This window comes from Salvelinus sp. IW2-2015, unplaced genomic scaffold (assembly GCF_002910315.2).
Source record: "Salvelinus sp. IW2-2015 unplaced genomic scaffold, ASM291031v2 Un_scaffold1952, whole genome shotgun sequence".
In the NCBI taxonomy this organism is placed as follows: domain Eukaryota; kingdom Metazoa; phylum Chordata; class Actinopteri; order Salmoniformes; family Salmonidae; genus Salvelinus; species Salvelinus sp. IW2-2015.
Genome location: NW_019943307.1, coordinates 78,743 through 96,391, shown reverse-complemented (window position 1 = coordinate 96,391; position 17,649 = coordinate 78,743). Strand labels below are relative to the sequence as shown.

At 42.3% G+C, this 17,649-nt stretch overlaps 1 protein-coding gene across 2 annotated transcripts in view; it reads right to left on the bottom strand.

Moving 5' to 3' along the window:
• LOC112072531 (tetraspanin-5) overlaps nucleotides 1–13,703 on the bottom strand; it is a 30,089-nt gene extending 16,386 nt beyond the window's left edge. The window contains exons 1-4 of one of the 2 annotated variants that reach the window (XM_024139934.2): nucleotides 13,350–13,703; nucleotides 5,295–5,345; nucleotides 4,217–4,363; nucleotides 371–541 (exon numbers count right to left, since the gene is read on the bottom strand). In XM_024139934.2, coding sequence (XP_023995702.1) covers nucleotides 371–541; nucleotides 4,217–4,363; nucleotides 5,295–5,345; nucleotides 13,350–13,433 — 453 coding nt within the window. In that variant the 5' untranslated portion in view covers nucleotides 13,434–13,703. Of the gene's footprint in view, nucleotides 1–370; nucleotides 542–4,216; nucleotides 4,364–5,294; nucleotides 5,346–7,494; nucleotides 7,801–13,349 lie in introns of those variants that run through there. The other variant, XM_024139933.2, reaches the window with a different exon arrangement.
• Nucleotides 13,704–17,649: the final 3,946 nt, after the last annotated feature.

Here is a 17,649-nt window from a genome sequence, read left to right as displayed (position 1 = left end):
TACCCAAAAAGACCCATCTGTAACCGCTGCCAACGGTGCTTCAACAAAGTACTGAGTAAAAGGTCTGAATACTTATGTAAATGTGATATTTCAGTATTTTATTTTTTATAAATTAGCAAAAATGTATAAAAACCTGTTTTTACTTTGTTATTATGGGGTATTGTGTGTAGATTGATGAGGGAATTACAATTTTTTTAATCCATTTTAGAAAAAGGCTGTAACGTAACAAAATGTGGAAAAAGTCAAGGGTTCTGAATACTTTCCAAAGGAACTGTACCTGCGTATAGCCCTCACTACACCACTGGGTGCACCAGTAAATTATTAATCTTATCACACAGAAAGACAGTTCTGAAAAGATAACTGCTCTTACGTATTCTTGGGTGAAATCTATGAGATTCTGCAGGTCAATGTCATCCCGGTACGCCCGGATGTTGTTGTTGATAAAGAAGTTGAGCTGGTCCTTGATCCAGTCCTTGAAGACGAAGGCCAAGACTCCAGCTGTCAGCTCCAGGAAGAAGATGATCCCCAGGAACACGGAGAACTGGAACAGAGCAATGTTGGCCAACACTTAATATGGGATACCCAGCGAGAAAATTGGTTCAAATTACTTATGATCAGGTGGTATACTGGTTTGCAACAGGACGTTTTGTAAATTATTTTCTATTTAAAAATGTGTGTGGCCCATCACCCCTCTTCGGAGGACAAAAATAAAAAAAATTTTTTTGTTACATGTACATTCTACACACGTTTTACATATATGGCACTTTTTTCACACAAGTTACATAGCAAGAATATAGTTATTTGATATACAGTTGAAGTCACTAATTTAAGAATGTGAAATTTCAGAATAATTGTAGAGAGAATGATTTATTTCAGCTTTTATTTATTTCATCACATTCCCAGTGAGTCAGAAGTTTACATACACTCAATTAATATTTGGTAGCATTGCCTTTAAAAATGTTTTAACTTGGGTCAAATGATTCAGGTAGCCTTCCACAATAAGTTGGGTGAATTTTGGCCCATTCCTCCTGACAGAGCTGGTGTAACTGAGTCAGGTTTGTAGGCCTCCTTGCTCGCACACGCTTTTTCAGTTCTGCCCACAACTTTTCTACGGGATTGAGGTCAGGGCTTTGTGATGGCCACTCCGATTCCTTGACTTTGTTGTCCTTAAGCCATTTTGCCACAACTTTGGAAGTATGCTTGGGGTCATTGTCCATTTGGAAGACCCATTTGCGATCAAGCTTTAACTTCCTGACTGGTGTCTTAACATAATTGTCCTTCCTCATGATGCCATCTATTTTGTGAAGTGCACCAGTCCTTCCTGCAGCAAAGCACCCCCACAACATGATGCTGCCACTCCCGTGCTTCACAGTTGGGATGGTGTTCTTCGGCTTGCAAGCCTCCCCCTTTTTCCTCCAAACATAAATGGTCATTATGGCCAAACAGTTCTATTTTTGTTTCATCAGATCTTTGTCCCCATGTGCAGTTGCAAACCGTAGTCTGGCTTTTTTATGGCGGTTTTGGAGCAGTGGCTTCTTCCTTGCTGAGCAGCCTTTCAGGTTATGTCGACATAGGACTTGTTTGACTGTGGATATATACTTTTGTACCTGTTTCCTCCAGCATCTTCACAAGGTCCTTTGCAGCTGCTCTGGGATTGATTTGCACTTTTCGCCCCAAAGTACATTCGTCTCTATGAGTGGTATGACGGCTGCGTGGTCCCATGGTGTTAATACGTTCGTACTATTGTTTGTACAGATGAACGTGGTACCTTCAGGCATTTGGAAATTGCTCCCAAGGATGAACCAAACTTGTGGAGGTCTACAATTTTTTCTTTTTCTGAGGTCTTGGCTGATTTCTTTAGATTTTCCCATGATGTCAAGTAAAGAGGCACTGAGTTTGAAAGTAGGCCTTGAAATACATCCACTGGTACACCTCCAATTGACTCAAATGATGTCAATTAGCCTATCAGAAGTTTCTAAAGCCATGACATAATTTTCTGGAATTTTCCAAGCTGTTTAAAGGCTCAGTCAACTTAGTGTGTGTAAACTTCTGACCCACTAGAATTGTGATACAGTGAATTATACGTGAAATAATCTGTCTGTAAACAATTGCTGGAAAGATTACTTGTGTCATGCACGAAGTAGATTTCCTAATCGACTTGCCAAAACTATAGTTTGTTAACAAGAAATTTGTGGAGTGGTTGAAAAAAGAGTTTCAATGTCTCCAATCTAACTGTATGTAAACTTCCGACTTCAACTGTACATTATATCTGGATAGATTGTGTTTAAGTACTTTCGGTAAACATTATATATCGTGTTTTCAGTCATAACTATTATAGAATATGAGCTTTTAAACCCACCCCTCAGCCCATCCCACCTATCTCCGTAAACCACCCTCTTATGATTTCCATGTGCCATATATTTGTCAACTGTGCTGTTTCACATAAATTCTGAACCTTTCTAAATTGCATAGTATCTACAGATTGTAAGTTAAATATGAATATTTCCAATAAAAGTATTATTATATTGTTGACTGATTTCCTATGGCTTTCCAAATCTCCCAACAGTGCTAAACACCTTTTTAGCAACCAGAAAAACATGTCCTTTAACTGGTTGTTATCTGACTTGGATATGACATCATGAAAAAATGATGTGGTCTCTACAACCAGAAAAACAGTTTACAGCCAGGACTTGAAGTCATTATTTTTTAGCATTCCAAATGTTTCGAAGCATATCACAGTATATGTGTCAAGCCCTGACCTGAGACATCTCTGTTTTCTTTATATTTTGGTTAGGTCAGGGTGTGACTAGGGTGGGTACGCTATTTTTTGTATTGTCTAGGGGTTTTGTATTGTCTAGTTTTTTTGTATGTCTAGGGTTTTTGTATGTCTAGGGTTTTGTAGGTCTAGGTGATTTGTATGTTTATGGTGGCCTGATATGGTTCCCAATCAGAGGCAGCTGTTTATCGTTGTCTCTGATTGGGGATCATATTTAGGTAGCCATTTCCCTTAAATCTTATTTTATGTTTAGTTGCCTGTTCTGCACTATTCATATAGCTTCACGTTTCGTTCGTTTTGTTGTTTTGTTAGTTTGTTCAGTGTTCTTTCTTTAATAAAAGAAGAATGTACGCATACCACGCTGCACCTTGGTCCGATCTTTATGACGAACGTGACAATATGAAACATGAACAAACGCTACATATTTGTAGATAAAGCAACTGAACTAACCAACACTGCCAGCCAAATATATTATGCAAACACATTAGTAATCACATTGTTGTTTTCAAGCTTTCTACTTTCAGCTACCCCCTCCATCACCTAGTTCAAGAGAGAGAATGAATCCATTCTGGACCTCTAACAATTCATTGCCAATCCATTCAACATTCCATTGACATTTTATAATAGAGCTCTTCTAAGATGTTGACTTGGTTTATAAGACTCAATATAAAGCTTTTTGTCATAAACCTAAAAAACCCTTTCATCTACACTCTTTGAAAAAAGGCTTCCAAAAGGGTTCTTCGGCTGTCCCCATAGGATAAACATTTTTGGTTTCAGGTAGAAGCCTTTTGAGTTCCATGTAAAATCCTCTGTGGAAAGGGTTCTACCTGGAACACAAAAGGGTTCTTCAAAGGGTTCTCCTATGGGGACAGCCGAAGAACCCTTTTAGGTTCTAGATAACACCTTTTTTCTAAGAGTGTACCCCATTTCTATCAAAGGACCACCAATCCCCAGGGGGAAAAATGTTTCTGGTTGTTAAACTGGTTTTCTGCTTGAGAAGTCATCATATAACCAGATTACAACCAAATGGTCTCTGTTACCCAAGGTCTCTTTCATGACGACATCAAGAAGTCATGGGAAAGAGGTCATATTTTGGTTGATATTACAACCTGATAAAGACATTATTTTCTGGATGTTAAAAATATGTTAACAAAACGCCCTTATACAAACTGACATAACCATGACTTCATAAAATACATCACAATGTAATAAAGAAGTCATTAAGACATAATTGCGAGCAATAATTCACAAGTCCAAACAACAAAAAACACACACTTGCTCCATAAAGCTGTGTGCTCTGGTTTAGTACACACATTAGAGTTGCCCTTTAATTGCTTGGTAGGGTAGGGTTCAAGTATTGACAGGGGTAGGAAAAATACTTCCAATGTTATGTCATATCAATGTAAAATATAATGCTCTCGAATAAAAAGGAGAACATACAAACTTGAGAAGGAAAGAGTTCTCCCTCAGTGCTCCGATACAACCAGCAAAGCCAAGGATAAACATAACTCCTCCCACCACCAGGAAGAGCCAGACAGGGTCAAAGCCCCCCAGGTCTGTGATGGACGAGATGTTGGAGAGCACACCCTGGAGGGGAAGAGAGAGAGAGAGGGGGGGGGGGGATCACTAGATATAATTGACTCTGAATAAACTATTCATAACTATTCATGAGTCAATCATGTCAACTGTTTTATAGAGTTTGAAACACAAAGCTTGAGCAGTGGAGACATACTAAAATGATTCCACTCTAGGATTCTCATGACAAAGACACAAGCATACAGTATATTGTACAAGGGCTCACACATCCACACCCGGATATGTACACGCACATACATATATGCATGCACACACACACCGCCTTCATGACAGCTTAGAAATATGAGCCAAAAGAGGATCAAACACAATGAAAAAATTGGCATCCCTAATAAATACAAATGAACCTGTGAATGTGTCCAATCCATTCAGGAGTCATTGTGAAGTCATGCTTACCACTGGAACACTCCAGTGTTTTTACGTTGTTTTTTTTTAAACAGAAATAAATCACATGCAGGGCAGATGGGTGTGGAACACTATTAACATGGGTCAGTCTCGCCATAGACTTATAAACCTGTGATCTATTAATATGACATATGATACTTCTTTATTGGTAGAACAGAAATACTAAATAACACTAGGATCTCTTCAGTAACACTTTACTTAAAGMCTGCAAGCATAATGCTTTATAACTTGTTATAAGCATGTATATGAGCCTTTATAATGTCTTATAAACAGGCTTATAATGTCGAAAGTCTATGTATGAACATTTCAACTAACTCAAATTGGCTGGTATGTAGTCTGGATCATTATTAAATAATTATAAGACATTATGCTCAAAAAGTCTTACAATGCATTATAAATGCATCATAATGCACTATACCTGCAGACACTTGCAAAGTGTTACAAATTCTTTGAGCAGTCAGCTAGCAGATCATTAGTTATCTAATGATACAGGACACCCAGGGATCTCAGCTGGACTCACCTTCTCGCTCCATGCCCAAAGCCCTATGCCAAGGAACGCCACTCCAAGTAACTGTGAACAGACAGACAGACAAGTATTTTAGATATGAGTTACTAATATAAAACTAAAGACATGCTCTCTGGCTTATTGACTGAGTTGTGCTTGAGGAAAATTATTCCACCATAAAATCAACCATCAAGACATGAGAAATGTACTGAATGTTGTTGAGGTTAACGTCAACCAATTATTTCTCATATGTAGGAGGATTCCTCAAATGTTCCAGACAGGAATTTAGAACTGCCATAACTCTATGGAGTGGGACTAAAATGCAAAATTGTGTAACCCTGAAATAATGTGAGCAAAAATATTACAGAACAATAGCCTCCTGCATTTCCATCAATGCATACTACCAACACCCCTAAAAGCTATTGATGAGGGAAAACAGATCTTAGACCAGGCTAGATTAGGCCTTGACTAGTTCTGGACTAAAGAACACGCTAAGGGCCAGTTTCCTTTCCTTAAGCCTAGTGCTGGACTAAAAACCATGTTCAAATTGAGATCGTCAATAGAAAATTATTATTAGTCAAAAGGGCATATATTCGGGAAACTGGCCCAGAATCTCAAGATAGAAAGCGCTTTTTAGTCCAGGACTATGCTTACTTGTGTCCGGTGAACCTGCCTATAGGTTTTATATCAATGGATCTACATCCTTACAGCAGAAGTCAATTAGATTTGCCTCACAGTGTATTAGAGTGCTGCAGTGTACATTTAACCTGAAGTTCACATCATCTGTCAGGTTATGCTGTACAAGATGTGAGGATCTACAGTACATGAAAATAAATAATTAGCCCCAAATTATATTTATAATTTTTTTAAAGACAAGGATTCCATCAGTAGTCTACTGAATGTAGAATCTAACCTATCAATCAGCACGGGAACATCTTACAATGGAAACAAATGGTAGGCACTGTGTCAACAGATATCACAGACTATACCAGGGTATACTGTACGACTCAAACAATCAATCTGATGTATAATGGTTCACTTCAGAAGACATAGTCGAAACACGTTGCATGCACCATATCTGCATTTGCTTTCTGGTCTTTTTGGAGTGTATTGATGGTAAAAATTATATAACGTGTTACAACGTCAATACATTTGTATTTACATGTATACTCTATCTATTTTAGATATACTGTAGATGTAATTCATGCCCCCTAATCCTTTAGTACCACTCAAACTATTGTCACTTCAGTGAGGGTAATTGGCAATCATGCATTTTGGGTCCCACTTTACATTGCCCCTCAGGATAGATTTGAGTAGAATAGATACACTATTGTCCATTTCATAATAAACTGAAATGTGTATACTGTATATCTCAACCTGCTCCAATATACTGTATATATACACACATGTTGAGAGGTGCAGTGTCAGCCACAGAGCTGGAGAGCAGTTTAAATGTAAATGCCTTGCTCAGATGCACAAATGCAGTTGATGGTACCTGCCAGTATACTTCCCAGTTCAGTTGCCACTTTTTTCCCCCTTTTTTTTTTTTACGCCTGACCCAAGGCTTTGTCACGTTCGTCGTAGTGAGGAGACCAAGGCGCAGCGGGATATGAATACATACTTTTTAAATTAACGAATAACCACTAAACAAACTAACAAATAACAAAACGAACGTGAAGCTATATTATAACAAGTGCTGACATGCAACTACATATAGACAATAACCCACAAACCAAACTGGAAAATGGCAACCTAAATAGGATCCCCAATCAGAGACAACGATAAACAGCTGCCTCTGATTGGGAACCAATTCAGGCAACAATAGACCTACATATGCCTAGACTACACACACACACCTAGACATACAAAAACCCTAGACAAAACAAAACAATCATACCCACCCTCGTCACACCCTGACCTGACCAAAATAATACAGAAAACATAGAATACTAAGGTCAGGGCGTGACAGGCTTGAACCAGCAATCTTCCAGTTACTGGTCCAACTAGGCAACCTGCCGCCATGGTAAGCAGGCACAATGAAATTACCGTAGAGAAAAATATTAATATGATAATAGAGTATTGTGACGGTAGACTACAACTTGAGTAATTACATGTTAACATTACATTTGAAATTTTGCATGTTGCAAACATGTACGTTGAAAACGTTGGTAAACCTACCGATACTGCAGTTACACTGTAGCCTACCTACACTCACCTGCCAGTTTATTAGGTACACCCATCTAGTACTGGGTTGGACCCCCGTTGCCGCCAGATCAGCCGGAATTCTTCGGGGCATGGATTCTACAAGTCGGAAACGTTCCACAGGGATGTTGGTCCGTGCTGACACGATGGCATCATGCAGTTGCTGCAGATTGGACAGCGGTACACCACCACCACTAGCCTGTGCCGTTGACACCAGGCAGGATGGGTCCATGGAATCATGCTACTTACACCAAATCCTGACTCTGCCATCAGCATGACGCAACAGAAACCACGATTCATAGGACCATGCAATGTTTTTCTACTCCTCAATTGTCCAGTGTTGGTGATGGCGTGCCCACTGGAGCCGCTTCTTCTTGTTTTTAGCTGATAGGAGTGGAACCCCGGTGTGGTCGTCTGCTGCAATAGCCCATCCGTGACAAGGATCAAAGAGTTGTGCGTTCCGAGATGCCGTTCTGCACACCACTGTTGTACTGCACTGTTATTTGTCTGTTTGTGGCCCGCCTGTTAGCTTGCACGATTCTTGCAATTCTCCTTCAACCTCTCTCATCAACAAGCTGTTTTTACATTTACATTTAAGTCATTTAGCAGACGCTCTTATCCAGAGCGACTTACAAATTGGTGCATTCACCTTATGATATCCAGTGGAACAACCACTTTACAATAGTGCATCTAACTCTTTTAAGGGGGAGGGGGGGGTTAGAAGGATTACTTTATCCTATCCTAGGTATTCCTTAAAGAGGTGGGGTTTCAGGTGTCTCCGGAAGGTGGTGATTGACCCGCTGACCTGGCGTCGTGAGGGAGTTTGTTCACCATTGGGGTGCCAGAGCAGCGAACAGTTTTGACTGGGCTGAGCGGGAATGTACTTCCTCAGAGGTAGGGAGGCGAGCAGGCCAGAGGTGGATGAACGCAGTGCCTTGTTTGGGTGTGGGGCCTGATAGAGCGCTGAAGGTACGGAGGTGCCGTTCCCTCAAGCTCCGTAGGCAAGCACCATGGTTTTGTAGCGGATGCGAGCTTCAACTGGAAGCAGTGGAGAGAGCGGAGGAGCGGGGTGAGTGGAGAGACTTGGGAAAGTTGAACACCAGACGGGTGCGGCGTTCTGGATGAGTTGTAGGGGTTTAATGGCACAGGCAGGGAGCCCGCAACAGCGAGTTGCAGTTAATCCAGACGGGAGATGAAAAGGTGCCTGGATAGCCTGCGCCGTTCCTGCGTGAGGCAGGGTCGTACTCTGCGAATGTTGTAGAGCATGAACTACAGGAAGGGTCACCGCTTGATGTTAGTTGAGAAGACAGGGTGTTGTCAGGATCACCAAGTTTTATAGCCTCTGGGAGGAGGAACATGGAGTTGTAACCGTGATGGCGAGATCATGGAACGGGCAGTCTTCCCGGGAGAAGAGCAGCTCCGTCTTGCGAGGTTCAGCTGAGGTGGTGATCCGTCATCCACACTGATATGTGCAGACATGCAAGAGATGCGATTCACCACTGGTTATCAGAGGGGGGAAAGGAGAAGATTAATTGTGTGTCGTCTGCATAGCAATGATAGGAGAGACCATGTGAGGATATGACAGGGCAAGTGCTTGGTGTATAGGAGAATAGGAAGGGCTAGAACAGAGCTGGGGGACACCAGTGGTGAGAGCACGTGGTGCGGAGACAGATTCTGCCACGCACCTGGTAGGAGGACCTGTCAGGTAGGACGCAATCCAAGCGTGGGCGCCGGAGATGCCAGCGGAGAGGGTGGAGAGGAGGATTGATGGTTCACAGTATCAAAGGCAGCCGATAGGTCTAGAAGGAGAGAGAGAGGAGGAGAGTTAGCTTTAGAGTGCGGAGCGCTCGTGACGGAGAAGAGCAGTCTCGTGTGAATGACTAGTCTTGAAACCTGACTGATTTGGATAAGAAGGTATTCTGAGAGAGATAGCAGCAGAGCTGGCAAGGACGGCACGTTCAAGAGTTTTGGAGAGAAAAGAAAGAAGGGATACTGGTCTGTAGTTGTTGACATCGGAGGGATCGAGTGTAGGTTTTTTCAGAAGGGGTGCAACTCTCGTCTCTTGAAGACGGAAGGGACGTAGCAGCGGTCAAGGATGAGTTGATGAGCGAGGTGAGGTAAGGGAGAAGGTCTCCGAATGGTCTGGAGAAGAGAGGAGGGGATAGGGTCAAGCGGGCAGGTTGTTGGGCGGCCGGCCAAAGACGCGAGATTTCATTGGAGAGAGAGGGGAGAAAGAGGTCAAAGCACAGGGTAGAGGCAGTGTGAGCAGAAAGCGGTGTCGTTTGCTTAGCAAACGAGGATTGGATGTCGTCGACCTTCTTTTCAAAATGGTTTGACGAAGTCATCAGCAGAGAGGGAGGAGGGGGGAGGGGAGGAGGGATTCAGGAGGGAGGAGAAGGTGGCAGAGCTTCTAGGGTTAGGGCAGATGCTTGGAATTTAGAGTGGTAGAAATTGGCTTTTAGCAGAGAGACAGAAGAGGAGAATGTAGAGAGGAGGGAGTGAAAGGATGCAGGTCCGCAGGGAGGCGAGTTTTCCTCATTTCCGTCGGCTGCCGGAGCCTGTTCTGTGAGCTCGCAATGAGTCGTCGAGCCACGGAGCAGGAGGGGAGGACCGAGCCGCTGGAGGATAGGGGAATAGAGAGTAAAGGATGAGAAAGGGAGGAGAGGAGGGTTGAGGAGGCAGAATCAGGAGATAAGGTTGGAGAAGGTTTGAGCGAGGGAGAGATGATAGGATGGAAGAGGAGAGAGTAGCGGGGAGAGAGGAGCGAGGTTGGGACGGCGCGATAAATCCGAGTAGGGGCAGTGTGGGAAGTGTTGATGAGAGCGAGAGGGAAAGAGATACAAGGTAGTGGTCGGAGACTTGGAGGGAGTTGCAATGAGATTAGTGGAAGAACAGCATCTAGTAAAGATGAGGTCAAGCGTATTGCTGCTTGTGAGTAGGGGGGGAAGGTGAGAGGGTGAGGTCAAAGGAGGAGAGGAGTGAAAGAAGGAGGCAGAGAGGAATGAGTCAAAGGTAGACGTGGGGAGGTTAAAGTCACCCAGAACTGTGAGAGGTGAGCCATCCTCAGGAAAGGAACTTATCAGGGCGTCAAGCTCATTGATGAACTTCCCAAGGGAACCTGGAGGGCGATAAATGATAGGATTGTTAAGCTTGAAAGTGCTGGTAACTGTGACAGCATGGAATTCAAAGGAGGCGATAGACAGATGGGTCAGGGGAGAAAGAGAGAATGTCCACTTGGGAGAGATGAGGATCCCAGTGCCACCACCCCGCTGACCAGAAGCTCTCGGGGTGTGCGAGAACACGTGGGCAGAGTGTTCCTATTTGCTTTTTGCGCACAGGACTGCCGCTGACTGGATGTTTTGTGTTTGTCGCACCATTCTCAGTAAACCCTAGACACTGTCGTGCGCGAAAAGCCCAGGAGGACGGCCATTTCTGAAATACTGGATCCAGAGCTCCTGGCATTGACCTACCACGCTCAAAGTTGCTTGTTCTGCCCATTCTAATGTTCAATCCAACAGTAACTGAATGCTTTATATAGCAAGCCACGGCCACTTGACTCACTGTCTGTAGGTGCAATCAATTTTCATGTACCTAATAAACTGGCCGGTGATTGTATATCTACTCTAGGCCATAATTACATATAGGCCCCTATGCAGTATGGCTATAGGGTTCAGTGGAGAATGCAATTAATTTTCACAGATTTGGAGGTTTTTCACAGATTTGGAGGCAAGGCCTCAGTTCATGCATTCTACAGCCTACTGACAATTGATTAGATGTATGGCCAGAAGGAAACAATGTATGAGATAAAGTAGTTATTTTTCTCAATAGCCTGCATGTTGACATAATTGTCATGGACAGTGATGTTGCCAACTTTCTCACTACCAAATAAGGGACAAAAGGTGGCGTGTCAGTGCACGGTGCCACGGAGGTGTGGGTATGGTGTTGTGTGAATGAATATACAGTGTATATTCATATTCTTATTCAATGGGAAAGGCAAAGCATTTTTATATTCCATTTAGTCTATAGCTTTACTAAAACTGTATCATTATGTAAACTTATGTGAATAAACCTCAAAATAAATGATCAAATAAATCACAATTTGGACCTTTACAGCAAAAAAAAAATGTTTACAATTCAAATGCAAAACAGGAAAAGAGGGGCATGAGTCACTCACCAAGTCTACTTTTTCTATGGATTATTTTTGCTGCTCCTGACTGATTCAAGCAGTCCTTTGTCCCTTTGCATAGCCAGAGAGAAGTCCTTACATGACAAGTKACAGTTCACAGATATTTGAAGTTCATTTTTGATCAGCTCTGTCACAGAGCCTCTGTGCTGCATCTGTTTCTTGAGTCTGACCATTTAATGGTCATCAGAGAAAAAATCCTCTCTACAAAGGCATTTGAGCCTGGCACACTAAGGACAAATGAGACCATCCTGAACATGTTGATCAAGTTGGCTTTCCCTAGGTTTTGGAAAACTGCCACCCACTTCTCACTGGTGGATGTTGTGGTATCTTGTCTGGCTTTCTGTATTTCCTCTCAGCTAGCACACAACTCTTCAGAGTTGGTCCATACTGACTGTCTCTGTCATTTTGAGGGCAACCACCTGCTCCAGGTCAGTGAAGGAGAGCTCCTCATAGAGGACGATTGGTTTCAGTTTCACCATTACATATTCTGGTGAGAAATCAAACCACTTGTCAATCTATGTAATGACAGTGTCATAGAACTTCAAAGTACTGTTGCTGCTTGGACCTTTGTGCTGACAGTTGTTTGTCCATCAGCTGCTTGGTCTGGTATACAAAAAAAGCTGTCCTGTTTCCTGCTGAAGCGTCTTCATTTTGAACTTTTAGACTTCCTCGTAAACATCTGATGCAGAGCGTTGTTTCCTCCAGCTTTTTTATGAGCAACTTCAGTTTTTTCTTCATACTCTTCAGTGCCACAGGACAGGGCTTCACATGCCACGATTTAGTCATTTTCCACAGTAGACGTCACGAAGAATGCACCGATATTGCTAGCACATTTAGCTAGCGTGGCATTCTTGTGCATTTCTGTGGATGCATGCTGAGTTAGGTCATTCTCCCCTCCATGGCCAATTGAGAATTCAAGACGGAATAACGCGGGTTTAACCCACGTCTTGTTTGCTTCCCATTGTTTGTTGTAGCTGCAGTCTTTTCTTTTTTGCAGGTCTATCCATATTTCCTTGATATGCCCAACCGACCGAACAACAACAGACATTACTTTGCAGGAATTGCCGCGTTTACGCTATACTGTGATTGGATGAACATAGGACAAACCAATTTCGCCCAGTATAAGCGACATCCTGGCTAATACGAGACAGTTGGCAAACCTCATTCATTGTTATCTGATGTAAACTGCTATAGCTTGCATTTAATTTAAGGAATGCCATGAGCAGTAGGACCTACAGATTTAATGACCAAAAAAATATCAGTATGACGTAATCACATATGGATACTTATAATGACAACGAGCAGCAGGGGGAAAGCTGCCTATATAGGTAGCTTTTATCAAAATAAACCATCATTCTACTATTTCAGTTCAACATTGCTGCACCTACCACCGATTCGGCTATTATTGGGAGTCCCGTACGTTGGTCTCCTGATAAATCACCTATTCAACGTTAATAACCAATAACCTAATGTGCACTGCATTCAAATTTAAATTCGTTCAATTATCTTATTTATTGCATCCCTTGATGTAAGACATAAACAACATTAATGACACACATTCCTTGCCCATTTGCCCCCATATGTGAAATGCAGGCCAAGGTTGAAAAGCATTTCAATATGATGTAGGCTAGTCTATAAAGCCATGATAGACACTGAAAACGTCATATAGCACACTTACTTACCCAAAATATTATATTGAATCCAAATATGAAATATTTGATATAGCAACTGACTTCATGAGCCTTGAAATGCTTTCCGGACATCATTTGGCTCGTATTCACAAATGTCGCCCACCAGAATAGGGTTAAATCATATCCAATCTGGTTTGGTTTCGGCAGATCGTTTCGTAACACCCGCAGTTAACGGTTCAACCAGTAGAAATGCTCTGACAATTGTTCAGCATCTTGCTTCCTCTTTGACATGCGTAGGGTCACAAACTATCTGCTTTAAAACAAATATAGAATGTCGTATCCTATATATATTTTTCCACCATACAGTATGTGAGCCGGACCAGATTAAAAGCTTTCGTCATTCGAGTCTAGTCCATGATATAGACATGGCTGTTATTTGATAGACGTGTCCGCCGACCAACGAGAGTTTTTCCTGTCATGACTAGGACGGACTTCCTGCAACACTATATTTATGCTACGTTCAAAACAACTGGGAACTCGGAAATTTCCGACTTCCGTGCGTTCAAGACAAATGGGAAAATCGATTTGAACGGTCATCCAACTCTGAATTTCTTTTTCTCGAGCGCCGACTTTCCGACCTGAAGTTCACTGACGTCATGATTTTACCTCGTATTTTTCCGAGTTCCCAGTTATTTTGAACGCGGCAATAGATCTATACCAAATATGTTTATAACTAACCCAAGATAGATCACAGCCTGTCGTTTCCAGTGGGAACAAATTAGTCATAAAATTAGTCATAGTTGGCAGAACAATTAGGAGGGGGGGCAGAGCTAAGCACCAGCTAGCGAGATCCTATTGGCGCATTTTAGTGTAACCGATGTGAAATGGCTAGCTAGTTAGCGGTGGTGCGCGCTAATAGCGTTTCAATCGGTGACGTCACTCGCTCTGAGACCTGAAGTAGTTGCTCCCCCCCCAGATTTTGTGTTAAACACTATACAACAAAGCTTTCTTTGTGTCCAACAAGCTTTCTCTGCCCTTAACCTTGTTCTGAACAACTCCAATGTGGTTTGGTAAGAAGAATGCCCCTCTCCCCATAAGTGTGATTACTACCTCTGAGGGTTTAGAACTTGAGGTAGTCACCTCATACAAGTACTTGAGAGTATGGCTAGATGGTACACTGTCCTTCTCTCAGCACATATCAAAGCTGCAGACTAAAGTTAAATCTAGACTTTGTTACCTCTATCGTAATCGCTCCTCTTTCACCCCAGCTGCCAAACTAACCCTGATTCAGATGACCATCCTACCCATGCTAGATGTGACCATCCTACCCATGCTAGATTACATCGGCAGGTAAGTGTGCTCTCGAGCAGCTAGATGTTCTTTACCATCAGACTTGCCACCACTGCTCTTTATAGGACACATCACTGCACTATACTCCTCTGTAAACTGGTCATCTCTATATACCCATCGCAAGACTCACTGGTTGATGGTTATTTATAAAACCCTCTTAGGCCTCACTCCCCCTATCTGAGATATCTACTGCAGCCGTCATCCTTCACATACAACACCCGTTCTGCCAGTCCCCAAAGCACACACATCCTTGGGTCGCTCGTCTTTTCAGTTCGCTGCAGCTAGCGACTGGAACGAGCTGTAACAAACACTCAAACTGGACAGTTTTCTCTCATTCTCTTCATTCAAAGACTCAATCATGGACACTCTTACTTACTAAGAAAGATGGGGGTGGCCGCCGTTTTATGGGCTCTTAACCAACCATGCTTTTTTGTTCGTTTTTTCAATTTTTTTGTAACTTATTTTGTACATCATATTGCTGCTACCGTCTCTTATGACCGAAAAGATCTTCCGGATATCAGAACAGCGATTACTCACCTTGAACTGGACAAAGAATTTTTGTTTAATGAAATTCAGACACCCGAACAGGCCCTCATCCCCGTCATTCACAGGAGAAAAAGACAGAAGAGATATCGCGGAAAGAAATCGGGGTGCCTTGTGAGGATCCGCCGATGAGTGGCTAATCTGCCTTTGCCATCAGTACTCTTGGCCAACGTACAATCGCTGGATAATAAATTGGACAAACTAAAAGCACGTACCATTATTTGCAAATAAATAAATTAAAAATCCTACAATGTGATTTTCTGGATTTTTTTCCTAATTTTGTCTGTCATAGTTGAAGTGTACCTATGATGACAATTACAGGCCTCTCTCATCTTTTTAAGTGGGAGAACTTGCACAATTGGTGGCTGACTAAATACTTTTTTGCCCCACTGTATATCCTACCAACGGGACATTAAAAACTGTAATATCTTATGTTTCACCGAGTTGTGGCTGAACGACGACATGAATAACATACAACTGATGTGTTATACACTGTATCGGCAGGATAGAACAGCAGCATCTGGTAAGATAAGGGGTAGCGGTCTATGTATATTTGTAAACAACAGCTGGTGCATGATATCTAAGGAAGTCTCAAGGTTATGCTCGCCTGAGGTAGAGTATCTCATGATAAGCTTTAGACCACACTATCTACCTAGAGAGTTTAATCTGTATTTTTTGTAGCTGTCTACACACCACCACAGACCGATGCTGGCACTAAGACCGCACTCAATGAGCTGTATACCGCCATAAGCAAACAGGAAAACGCTCATCAAGAGGCAGTGCTCCTAGTGGCCAGGGACTTTAATGCAGGGAAACTTACATGATTTTTTACCTAATTTCTAACAGCATGTTAAATGTGCAACCAGAGGGAAGAAAACTCAAGACCACCTTTACTCCACACACGCGTACAAAGCTCTCCCTCGCCCTCCATTTGGCAAATCTGACCATAATTCTATCCTCCTGATTCCTGCTTACAAGCAAAAATTAAAACTGGAAGCACCAGTGACTCGGTCAATAAAAAAGTGGTTAGATGAAGCAGATGCTAAGGTACAGGACTGTTTTACTAGCACAGACTGGAATATGTTCCGGGATTCCTCCAATGGCATTGAGGAGTACACCACATCAGTCACTAGCTTCATCAAGAAATGCATCGATGACGTCGTCCCCACAGTGACTGTACGTACAGTTGAAGTCGGAAGTTTACATTCACTTAGGTTGGAGTCATTAAAACTCATTTTTCAACCACTCCACATATTGCTTGTTAAAACTTCTTAGGGCTAGTTCCATTTTTCTCAATTTCCGCCTGAATGACGTGCCCAAAATAAACTGCCTGTAGCTCAGGCCCTGAAGCCAGGATGTGCATATAATTGGTACCATTGGAAAGAAAACACTTTGAAGTTTGTGGACATGTTAAAATAATGTAGGAGAGTATAAAACAATAGATATGGTAGGAGAAAATCCAAAGAAACTAACCAGAATATTTATTTTGTTGAGAGACCATCTTCTTAGAAATGCAAAAGAAAGGTCATATTGTAAAATAGCTCCCTGGATGCAATTCCTATGGCTTCCACAGGGTGTCAGCAGTCTATGTTCAAGGTTCCATGCTTGTGACTTCAAAAACGAATAAGAATAAAAAAAATTGTATGAAGACATAGTCTTAGAAATCCATGTCTTTGCAAGCCATGATGAAGTTGCACTCCTGCTAAAATCGGTTTCCTATTGAACATACTTCTTTCCGAAATAAATATTATAGTTTGATTACATTTTAGGGTGTCTGAGGAGTGAATAGAAATGTATTTTGACTTGCTGAAACAAAGTTTAGGGGTAGATTTTTGGAATAATTTCTCTGCAAGTTGAACAAGTGGACTACTCAAATTGATGGCGCCAACTAAACTGACTTTTTGGGATATAAACATTTATTTTATCAAACACTATGACACTACATGTTATAGCTGGAACTCTTTGGATTTTTTATTTATTTTATTTTTATTTTACCGTTATTTTACCAGGTAAGTTGACTGAGAACACGTTCTCATTTGCAGCAACGACCTGGGGAATAGTTACAGGGGAGAGGAGGGGGATGAATGAGCCAATTGTAAACTGGGGATTATTAGGTGACCGTGATGGTTGAGGGCCAGATTGGGAATTTAGCCAGGACACCGGGGTTAACACCCCTACTCTTACGATAAGTGCCATGGGATCTTTAATGACCTCAGAGAGTCAGGACACCCGTTTAACGTCCCATCCGAAAGACGGCACCCTACACAGAGCAGTGTCCCCCATCACTGCCCTGGGGCATTGGGATCTTTGTTTAGACCAGAGGAAAGAGTGCCTCCTACTGGCCCTCCAACACCACTTCCAGCAGCACCTGGTCTCCCATCCAGGGACTGACCAGGACCAACCCTGCTTAGCTTCAGAAGCAAGCCAGCAGTGGTATGCAGGGTGGTATGCTGAAAAA